General features: G+C 28.2%; 1 protein-coding gene across 2 annotated transcripts in view; it reads right to left on the bottom strand.

Annotated features, from left to right (window-relative positions):
* The window catches only part of LOC107452617 (G protein-coupled receptor kinase 2), an 81138-nt gene that overhangs the window by 24807 nt on the left and 43954 nt on the right, over positions 1-12377 (bottom strand). For both annotated transcript variants that reach the window (XR_001585201.3, XM_016069152.3), the window contains exons 2-7: positions 9571-9666; positions 6023-6135; positions 4707-4784; positions 4532-4629; positions 3181-3273; positions 98-302 (exon numbers count right to left, since the gene is read on the bottom strand). Coding sequence is in view for 1 of the 2 variants with exons in the window: in XM_016069152.3 (XP_015924638.1) it covers positions 98-302; positions 3181-3273; positions 4532-4629; positions 4707-4784; positions 6023-6135; positions 9571-9666 (683 nt within the window). In the remaining variant the exon portion in view is untranslated. The remainder of the gene's footprint in view (positions 1-97; positions 303-3180; positions 3274-4531; positions 4630-4706; positions 4785-6022; positions 6136-9570; positions 9667-12377) is intronic.

The following is a 12377-nucleotide window of genomic DNA, read 5'->3' as shown; positions in this document are numbered from 1 at the left end:
TTAGTTTATGAAAAACTATGACCGTTGTAATTTTTAACATATTATTAAATACAAATTTTTGAAGAATAATTAATATAAAAATTATAAAATAACTTACTACAAATCTCGAATTAATTTTCTGAAGAATATTTTTTTCAATGAGTACCATTGACTCTCCTTTTCTTTTTTTTATTCTCTTTTTCTCCAGCTTTTTACAAGCATACATTTTTCCTGTAGCTCTAACTTGGCAAGCACACACTTCGCCAAAACCACCTTTTCCCAAAACCCTATACATTCTGAAAGTTTTTGCAGTAACTGGCTGCCTGTAAAAAAAAAAATGATATATTATTTAATTAAGTCAGAAACAAATAGTAAATTTGATAGCTAGTTTAAGATGACACATTTTTCTAAAAAACAGGGACTTTAATTACTGAAAATAAAAAATATAAAAATTAGAAAATATCTGCTAACTAATTAATTACATAAAATGAAAAAGATATTCTTAATTCATGCGTACATATTGAAATTTCCAGTTTACACAAAAGTTAATGAATTTGAATCTTTAGAACTTTTAAGTAAACCCAAAATCATATAAAAATTAAATTGACTAAATATTTTTTTTGTGTGCCCAATTTCAAATTATTCCTTGATTCAATTCTGATATCAATTATAATTTTGTTCCCTGTTTCAATTTTGATATCAACTGTAATTTTGTTCTCAGTTTATTTTAGTTTTAATCACTTTAAGGTACAACACAAGGAACTAATTTATTATGTTGTACCATGCAACTGAATTGTTGTGCAAATTCTTCATGCTAAGAGGATGCTTGCAGATATTAACAAATGGTGAAGAAGCACCAATTTTTGCCAAGGCCAAAAGAGAGCAATACATTGGACATCACAGACAAAACTACCTGATAACTAGTATAAAAGAAATCAAACAAAAAGATTAAACTTCCATACAAAATTTCTAACAATTTGATTGATGCTGATTTTGAAGTAAATTTTAAATAATAGCAATAAGATTAATAAAAATAATAAAATTCATAATACTAATAGAAATAAAAATAGGGATAGGAAAAATGATAAAATTACTCATAAATAGAAATAAATTTCAAAACTTTTGTTTTGCATTTTCCTTTTCTAAAATTAAAAAAAATTACAAATTGAAAATTTTTAAGGATATAATTAATCAGTATTTTATTTAGATATACAGGGTTTTGAACCAAACAGCTAAACAAAAGGTTGTTACACAATAGTTGCTGCAAGTGCAATTTTTGTTCATCTCTTAAGCCAATATAAGTTCCTTGGATACCATTTAAGTTATGGATATCAATGCAAAGTAGATTTAACACAAGTATTTAACAAGAATCATGATTTTGCTATCCTCTTATACCCTACCCTGTGCTTCAGTAGCTACTAGGACATCAGTTACGTAAAAGTTATATCTATATTGGTAAGATTTATGATTTAAGCTTTAAGTTCTTTACATAAGATTTATTAAACATATTTGCCTGTATGAGTCCTCATCGTTTACCAAAGTTGCATAAATTACATTATACACCTCGCCACTTCATATATCAAACAATGAATCACATTGAAAATTTTTTAAATTTTCAACAAAAATCAGTATTAGAACCAGGGCTAAAGAGAATAGAAGGGCTAGTTCACTCCTTTGAAGAAACTCTCGCCGCGCCAAACCTCCGATTTTCGCCTGTGACGTCACGGTGGCGCAAAGCTTGAGCTTTCACTTCAAGAACAAAGCGTCCGGTCTTACTAGCTTTAACTAATATTGTAGCATTCCTTTTTGTGACATATTCCAAGACATTCTTTGTTTCCTAATGATTTTTCTCAGTTTTGTGAAGTGAATTACAAAAATTTAAAATTATTTATGAAATGTCAGTTTGTGAGATTACAACTTACAAAAATTCTGATAGAAACACAAGAGGAAAAAATGTCATTTTCTACATGTTCCCTAAAGTAAATGAACAACTATGTAAAGAATGGCTTCAACATTGCAAACGAAATGATCCAGTTAATATTAAATATAAACGAATATGCCTTAAGCATTTCTTAAAACAAGATTATGAAGATGATATGAGAAATTGTTGGCTTGGATTGCCGATTAGAATGATTTTAAAAATGCTCTAACTCTACCAAGTGCTCTCCTATCTAAGGGTGAACTAATTGTTCCGTAAGCAGCATGGATGAAAGTGTGTCAGGAATTTGAGAACATTTTTCAAAGTGTGCATGGCTCAGAAAATCAAAAAGTGTCAAAGAATTTATTAGTGAATTAGAAGGACGATATCCCACAGTGAATAAGACAGCAATATGCTTATTTTGCATTTCAGAAATTTTATAAGAATTCGCCATCTAAATTTAAACCGCCCAGCAACTTCAAAAAAAAAAAAAGGTCTACGAAAAAATTTAAAAATGAATTAGTCAAAGAAAATAAAAAACTTAAATGAAAAGTATAGATAATTAATAGTTAAAATTCTCCTAGTTTTATAACATAGTTTTCAATGTAGTTATTCTAAATATTTATTATTTTTAATTACAATATAATTATTTTTTAAATATAATTATATTTCTTTAAATTTAAATATCTATAAGCAATTGAAAAATTTCTAATATTTTATGAACCTAAATTATTATTTTGTTAGAATAATTAGCGTTTAAGGTTGTTGTTTCTTAAAGATTAAGTATAAAGAAATTGCCACAAACAGCATATTTTAAAATCAAGATTCTAAATTTTACCTAACTTTACAAATTATTGTTATCAAACAATATGCAGCTAAAAAAGTGCCGATATATGCATTAAAATTTTTTTAATAATAAAAGTTAAAACTGAAAATTTTAAAATAAAGTATTCATAGCGTCATTTACGACAACTAGTAAAATATTTTTATTAGTTTAAAATGATATTTAATTTAATATTTTGGCAAAGAAAATTTTTTAAAACTATGTTTTTGAAACAAAATAATATATTAATTGCATGAAGTTTGAAAGCTAATATCAAGAAAAAGTCAAACTTATTTTTACAGAGAGAATGATACAAAGTTTTCTTAATATCTGTGCTTGCGATCTCCGAGATCTGTGTGCAGCGTGACGTCATGAGGAGGGAAATCGTAGCTTCAGCTCTAAGAGCAGAATGAACTAAGAACTGATAAGAACAGGGAAGTTTATTTACAATACTACTTACCGCTCTAACCACTTCCATTGTAAATATCTATGAAAGTACATGCTGTTTTCAAATTCTTTAAATGGCTCCCGAGATAAGAATTCTTTCACTGACCTGGAAAAATATAAACAAAGATAATGAGATTTTTAAAAAACCACTAGGAAGTAAAAACATTTAAAATTAAAATAAAATTCTACTACTTGCAAAAATACAAGATGTGAGGTATATTTTTCAATAATAAGGCATAGATTAGCAGATACAGAAATTTCAGAGTGCAATAATCAGAAGTGGGATTTAATAAAACACTAAAAGATGTAGCCAAACTTTTAAATTTCACCTACCTTAGAAAAATGTTTTGGAAAAATAGAAGTGATATTTGGTTGAACAGATAACCAAAATCTAAGGTAGATTAACAACAAAGTAGCTGGACAGCAATCTAGAGTATAATTAACCCAAAGCAGTTCAGTTACGTGAGCAAATTGGATTTTTTTTTAAAAAATGAAGTATCAGGTGAGGCAATTTATAATAGTGATAAGTTCGTACACAGGTTTTTACCTCTATATCGCTGATTTTTCTTTTATGGAAAATAAAACCTTTTACATTCAATAATAGAAAATTAAGATTCCTTGAAACTTGTTTCACTTGCCTGTAAAATTAAGTATGCCGTAAAAATACATTACACAGGCCTCACAGCGGGTCAAAGAAAAAAAAATCAAGACTTTTTTTTTAAAAAAATAATAATAATAAAAATCAGGAGATTTTTTGAGGTAATACAATACTTTTGAAAATGCCACACAAACTAAAAAAAACTTTTGTGACTAGCATTATTAAGAAAAATAAGAGATATTAGATCAAAAATACAAGTCTTTTGATTCATTAAATCAATAATTTCAAAACCTGCATTTGTTTCCTTAAAAAATTAGTTGTTCAGATCATATACATAAAAAAACATGGAACATCAGGGGGGAAAAGCTAAAAATCAGGACAACATATCTTTTATCAGGAAAACCAGGACAACTATAAGCCCTTTATTACATAAATACTTTATTTGTTGGATGCTATAATGATTGAATAAACCTATGTTAATACTGCTACAAATAATTTAACACAAAAATACTTGAATGCTATCCAGATTTCAAATTTGCAAAGATGAGTAAAGGAAAAAAAAAGCCAACAACAGAGATCTAAAATTTTTATGAATGATTCATATTTTTTACCATTCGTGAAACATTATTCAGTAGAACTATTCCAATTTCTGAACAAGACAGACTTCATTGACATACACAGGTCTCTTGCATAACAAATTTAAAGAAATAAAAGGTAAAAAAATTTAGACTTGAGCAGACTTAAACAATTACATTATATATCTTACCTTCCACATTCAGTAAACAAATCTCTACTTGCAGTTTGAAGATTAGAAAGACATCTTTCAATTAGATCTTCGTTGACAACATCGACAAACTCACTTGACTGTAGAAAAAAAGTAAAGTTATACATTTTCCAAAAATTTAAACAACAAGAGATATTAAAGACCAATCACAATGTACCTCCTTGCTTAGATATTTGGTAAAAACTTCTTGGGCAACATCAGCCCTATCTTCATCCAACTGCACTTCATAAGCATCCTATAAAAGAAAAAAAATCATTACATTCAAAATATGACTTTAAATAAATATACTATACCCTGAAGTTTTACCAAATAAGAATGCGCTCTTTGTTCTCATTTTAGTATTGCTTAAAATTTGAGCACAGAAAATTGAAACATAGTTGAAAATTACAAAGCTAAAAAGATAAGAATGTCCATATCATGGTATCACACTAAATATCACTAGGCCCATACTATGGTTTCACACTTGTTACGTGAGTTTTGCATTGTCCATATAGTGACCGCTAGACGAAATAGCAATTTTTTGGAAAACTAAGCTAATTTCTTGTAAAAAAGCATAGGATGTGACAACGTTTTGGATACAAAAGTTAAAGTAAACAAAATAAAATGAATCGATAAATGAAAAGTAAATATTCATGAAGAAAAGAACGAGTACGCTGTCATCCTCAAAGAATAAAATCCTTTCATTTCAAAGAGTAAAAATGATAAAGAAATTATCTAAAGAGCATTTCATAAACATTTTAATTCAACATAATGAATGATTCTTTCACAGAAGCTTATCAAAAACAATACAATTTTATAAAATTTAAATATAATAAAGTAACTATAACTTTCAAATTCAATTCAGAATAATAAAAAAGTTGCAAACAGTTTGAGATTTTCTTCCCATCATATTTGGCGGCTTCGAACCAATCTTTTCTTTCTTCTCCTTTTGGTAAACTAAAAAATATTTTATTTAAGATGACAAATATTGAGCTATTGAAACGTGGCACAATACAATACTAGTAGTTAGTGTTTGTGCTGTTTTTGAGAATTTTTATCAAAGTTCTACTTAGCTCATTACATTGCTTTTACTGTATCGGTATGTGATGGAAAACGTAGTGGTCGACGGATGCCATCAGCGGAGATGAGAGATTTGACGAGATTAATGACGAGATTTTAAAATATAAATTAAAAAATAACTAGTAACTATAAAAGTAAGCACGCATGTTGCTTATTAAATCAATGACGTTCATATCAAATCGTCAAGTCTCAATCTTAACTTGCATAAGAAAAAAATAACTATTTGCAACTATTCGAACACTAAAAGACATTAGTCATTTAGAAAAGCATATGCTAAAATGCTTCAAATGTCTGAATGAAACAATTTTTGTTTCTTCAGCAAAGTTCCTAAAAATGAAATTGGTTTCAAAAATCATAGCCCTAATAAAAATTAAGAATAAAAAAAAGTAGATCATAAAATTATTAAAGACTTACTACAATGTCTAAAAAATTAACACATTTGCTATAATGAGGTTTTGTTTCACAAAATTGACGAAAAAGTTGATGACCAATAGGTTGTTGCTCAACAACGTAAGAGTATTGGCAATCTAAAAAAATAGAAGAAAAAGGAAAAACAAATTTATAAATAAGATTTAAATTAATACAAGGTATTTCAAAAATGTTAAAGTTTTTGGGAAAATAAGGAACAATATAAGAATCAGGAATTGCATAGCAACCCATTTCCAAAAATGTCATTGGTAGCCACCAGAGGGTTTTTTTTCCTATTTAGGCTTGATTTAAAAGTTTTAGGCAAGATAGTGATAAGCAACAAGATATGCACAATCATCTTATTGCCTACATTGAAATTGTATTTTTAACCAAAACGACTTTCCCAAACAACACTTACAAAATGTAAGTTATCATTACACTGCACCAAGTCCTTCATATATATCAGTGAGAACTAAAAGCTATCACGTATCATAAGCATGTGGAGTTTGAAATGTATCTTTTGGCAGCATGCAAAGAAACTCCCAATGTGTGGGCATGTCCAGCAATCAGGACTGACCTGAGGATTAGGCAACCAAAATGGTCACCTTAAGCCCTGCCCTTTTATTGCAAACTTCAGAGCTTTTTTTTGTCAGTTTTTTCTTTAATTTCAGACAAGTACTTTACTAAAAGTTTTTCTCAGGCTTAAATATATTTTCTCTACAATAATTGATTAAAAAGACTAAAATTTTAGTGCCATGTATGACTCTAGGTCCCTTTCTTCAGTGATATTGTTCAGAAAAATTACATGAATAAAAGAAAAAAAAACTAAAAGCAAAATAGTTTCAGGCAACATATGTACAGTAACTTCCTGTGTAACCTCTTTCATTTATTTATATGTTAGTTTAAACAGGGCCCCTGAAAAAAAGGAGCTTTGCAATATTAAATTTAAATGACCTAAACTAAAAAATTAAGTTTATTATGTGGAAAGCGCAAACAGGAACAGGACATTTGTCCAGAATCAAGTATTTATATAGCACTAGAGGGCAGTCAGTAATACTTAATAAAGAACCTTGTTTTTAATAATAATTTTTTTTTTAAATAAATTTCCTATTGAGCATTCAAAAATTATTTATGACAGCTTTTCATCAATCTGTTATAATAAAGCTATCATAATGATAAAATTGGATGTTGCTGCAGTTAAATGGTATCATTGACTAATTGAAGATTGTGATGAAAAGTAGGACAATGAAAAATGACAATTGAAATTGAAAACTGGATCATAATTATAATAAAACTTTCATTTAGTAGCATTTGTAGAGCTCGAGATACAAATTATAATTTTATCCATAAGCCTTTCTAAGCTAAAAAAATTTCGCTTAATAATAATAATAAGGACAGGCCATGGGAGATAAATCCCCCATGACCTGCCTAATCAAAAGCCAAATTAAAAAGTGATTGAATTGTTCCCAGCAGACAGTTAGGAGCATGGAAGAGATCCAAGGTTGGTGATTTATTGAAAGATAACATAGCCAAAAATAAAGCCAACCCCCATAATCAATATTAGTTTTGAAAATACTTTTGCGATGGCGAATTGCCAACTAGACTGTGAGAATTAGTAAAACCATGTAACTGAAACATATCTGTGGTAAGAAATTAAAAAATAAAGTTATAAATAAATTTTTGTTTTCGATTAATTAATTAATGAGTCTACATTAGTATTGAAATAAAAAGTTAGCCGTCGTTCAGAAAAGAATGAAATATTTTATGCTTGCTTTAAATAAAAATTAACAGATTTAATTTAATTATAATTTGATTAAGAATGATTAAAAAAATAAGATTAAGAAATTAAAGAAATTTTAAAAGCTAGGAGTTATGTAATGCCCATTGTGGCATCACAACTACAAACTGAAAGAAGTGAAAAACAGAACTGATCTGCCCCTGCAAATAATATTTGCCATAGGTCCCACTTTCTGTTGGACTAGCTGGTTCAGAAATCAATGCTCTGACCATGCCAGGTATGCATAGTGTTTGATGGTGCTAACTTTAAACATATATTGCAACATTATGAGCTCAATTCAACTTGAACACCATTTATTCACATGATGTTCAGTGAAGGTTTTCAATTAATCATACTCTTGTCCTTTCAAATATTCTGCCGCGCTTCATGGAAAAGGGTAGCCTTTTCCATGAAGTTTCATGACATGGGTTGCTATTACATTCTTAATTCTGCACAATTCCTTATTTTTAATCTTTGCTTTCAATAGAAATTTGCCATAAAATTTTTGAGACACTCTGTATAAGAAATAAGAACAAATACATTTGATAAAAAATTTAAAATGCAGAAGCACAGTCACTTAATAAACAAATTAAATCAACTAAATGATTAAAAAAAAACTTAAAATTTCACAAATTAGAACAAATTTGTTGATATGAGCAATACGATTTTAAAAAAAAAAAAAATAGTTACAGGACAAAAATACAACTCTGCAATAGAACGAATACTGCAATTTCTTATCTATGTTTGTAATTACTTTAAAAACAATTTAACCCTTATCTTCACATTTTAATCAACTGACGGTTCTGCCCCTAAAAAGTCGTAATTTCAGTCTTATCCATGTAGCAAAACTGTTTTTCCATGTTATTAGATAGGGATGGCATGAGATCAGTGTATTGGGAAAAAACATTCTCCTAATTTTGCCCGTTTGCTTGGTCACCAATGGGTTAAGATAAGAATTAGGTTTTTAATTTGAAATAATTTACATGTTCTGGAACATTTCTTTCAGCTTATTTTACAAGCAAAACAAGATTTTGATTGAACCAAATTGAGTATTAATAAAATATGTAATATATTTACTACTTTTAAAAACCTGTACTAGGACAAGACTAGTTTTTAAAAAGTGTTTTTTCCCCTTGCCTTGGATTTTGATTTATATATTTATTTCATTTCATAATTTTTATTCTTAATAAGCTTGGTTATTGGGGGCCGTGGTAACCCAGTGGTTAGAGTTGGACTTCAGAGACTCCGGGGTTAGATTTTTGACTCCTCTAAGCCCCACCGATGACATGTGATGTATGTGCTTATAAAAATTGCGGAATCAAAAGTCATGTGGTTGGTTATTGAGCAGTACCATGGGAACAGAGATCTGGAGAAAATTTCTTTTCTAAATTGAGGAAGTGGCATCACAAATGAGATCCCTTCTGCAGTGTCAAAATTGTGATGGTATGTCTACGGATGATCCTCGGGATGTACCATCCCCACAATAGACCATTCTGCAGCTCTAGTGCGGCATAAATAAAGTACCTACCTACCGGATGCTGGGGTATTATTAAATCGGTACAATACCTTCAGAAAATAAAGACCTCACTTTATTAAATTGGATAAAAATGGTATATTTTAATTTAAATCCTCTGTCTAATTTTAAAATTCATACTATGCAATACATAGTTTTTGATTTTTAATTTAACACAGTACTTGTCTATTTTAATAAGATCTTGGTGATTTATTCAAAACCTACAAAAATGCTTTAGCAATTGCTTAATAATGAAGAATTTACCTATTTGATTTTTCAGATCTATGCATTGAGATATATGAGGAAACTGGAGTATTTTTTTCCATTTTTTGCTTTTGCCTTTGTTGCTATCAGCACCACCTAAAAATATAACAATCAAGTTAATATTTAATCAGCAAATAATATAATTTATTTGAAACCAAGAGGTAATTCCATAAGTAAAAAGCCTTAACCAGTCTTAATTTTCATGAAATTAAAGCAGTTTAATTTGAACTCCTGAATGTTTATTTTTACTTTTTTAATGTTTCAAGATATCTCCTACATTTTAAATAATAATCAAATAATTAAATCTTAATCAAATTGAAATCAATTATGAAATCAATTATGAATTATTAATCAATTATGAAATCAGTCATTATCATAAAATATTTTTTTGCACACAATTATACTCGTCTATTAAAAAATTTTTATTATTTTTATTACTATTTTTTAAAAAAAAAAATTTAAATTAAAAAAGGCATATAAATTTTTATATCACTTTCAAATTTTGTAATTTTAAATGACAATATCTATAATTTAAACGGAATTAGTCCAAATAGTTTTTGATAAATGAAAATTTAAAAGTAGGAATTTTTTTATAATGAGGTAGGGTGGCTAAGAGCCAGTATGAATTAAGAAATGGGGATATTTTGAACAAATCCTTTAAACTACTCATCAACAGACATTTATTCATACTTTGTTTGAAAATAAATATATATTCAGGAGTCATATGAGAAATTTAGGCTTGTTAATGAACCATTCACAAAATATTTTACAGCAAAAACAAACCATCGAAAAAAAAAGGGAGAGTGGGTCCTGACATCTAAAATTCATAATTATACTCATGGTTTTTGCTTTTTTCCTCCTCAAAATAACAAATTCTTATTTTCACAAGTTTTTCACCAGACAATCCATTAAAAACATTATGGGCAAAATAACAATAACTAAATAGATCGAAACATATTGAGAATTTAATGTATTGTAACATGATTAAACACAGCGAAAACGATCAGCATCGTGCTAATAACAAATATTTAAAATTTAAATTAATTCAAATATATATTAAAAAATATATAAATAAACAAGGTTAAAAATAGCACTCCGCAATTAATTATATTACAAGAGATAGAGAAACAGACGCAACAATGTTAAACTAATAGCTCTAAAGACAAATCGAACGAAATAGCACTTAAAAATGCAAAGAATTTTCATTTTGGAGCAGGTTTATAATTATAAAAAAAAAAATTTTAAAAAAAAGAGAGATAGATAAACGAACGTAAAATGCTCGCCTGCGACAAATCGATCAGAATAGCACGAAAAAAATAAATATGTAAATATAAATATGCAAATCGTACAGTTAAAAAAAAAAGAAAGAAAGAAAGAAAGAAAAGAGCAAAATGAGATTTAAAGCTAGCGATGTTAAACTAGCAATCGCGATAATACAAACAATAGCAAAATAACATTAAAAATTATTTAGATTGATTTCAAAAAACAAACGTAAGTGTTCTGCAACAAATGGATCCAAATTGTGCTAAATTTTTTAAAAAAAAAAAAAAAAAAAAAAAGAAAGTAGTAAAGCAGCAGAATAAGATGTTACAACGTTTGAAAATTAATTAGACTCAAATTAATTGAAAAACGAAAGCAACGGAAGTTATAGCTCTCCCGTGATGAATCAATCGAAATCGCTCTAATAAAAACAATCTGCACAAAACCATTAAATATTTAATGACTAATTGAAGATCGCAACGAAAGTAATAATGATAAGTAGTAATAATACCGAAAGTAAGAATGACGAATTGGTCGTTTTAATAACACTCGACAATTAGTTACATTGAAATAAATTGAAAAACAACATTTCTATTTGCGGGGGGGAGGAGGTAAAATACAATTTTATACTTCAGGAATTACAGCAGAATTACAAAGCTAAGAAGAATTACATGTTCCAACAGGCAAAATCAGTGATAAACAGGCTGTTAACCATGATCTTTTTAGCTTTTTTCACTAATAAGTGTGGATTTTTCCATGACAAATTTATTTTGAGCATGTTCGAAATCCACGATTTTATTGATTTTCCACGTTTGTGGATACCCTGTATTTACTTTTAAATATTGAATATAAATCATGATATATGTCCGCTGATATAAAGTTTGTCCATTGGTTATGAAATAATTAATAAAGCATACAAAAATAAAAACTCGCAATAATATTAAAAATGGGTAAAATTACCATTCATTTTTAAATTTTTTGGGGGAAAAAAACTTTTTTTCGTTTTTTTTTTTAGTAAAACCTGTTTATTTTTTCTTTTGTGTGGGGGAGCAGGTGAACGGGATGACAGCCCTAAAAATAGACCAAGCACTCAAAATTTAAATTTTTTTTTTTAAACAAATTCTAAAATTATATTTTTACACAACCAGTTGATTTCAAATTACTTTCAAGGCTGCAGAAAAAGTTTGAGGCTCTCTGAAATTCTTAAATTTCCGACTTGGATTGACGTAATACTCGCAAGGAAGGAAATTCTACTGTCGCCGGAAAAAGCTTTCTCTGGGTCAGATTATAGATCAAAAGACGCTGATAGGGCAAGTATCTGGGTGGTGAAATAAAAAAAAAAAGATAAATAAAACAAATATATTAATGTATCTAAACATCAACCAAACGGATCTGCGCTATATAAATAAAAAGAAAGGTAGGAAAGCAATAAAAAATAAAGAGCAATTTAGTAATAGAAGGGTGGAAAAAAAAAGAGTACTTATAATGTGTTAGATTAGCTCATATAGACACAGCAAAATACATCGGAACTTACAAATGGTTTAATC

Source organism: Parasteatoda tepidariorum, chromosome X1 (genome assembly GCF_043381705.1).
Source record: "Parasteatoda tepidariorum isolate YZ-2023 chromosome X1, CAS_Ptep_4.0, whole genome shotgun sequence".
Classification (NCBI taxonomy): Eukaryota; Metazoa; Arthropoda; class Arachnida; order Araneae; family Theridiidae; genus Parasteatoda; species Parasteatoda tepidariorum.
Note: the sequence above shows the minus strand (reverse complement) of the source record. Positions and strands in the feature narration are given on the sequence as shown.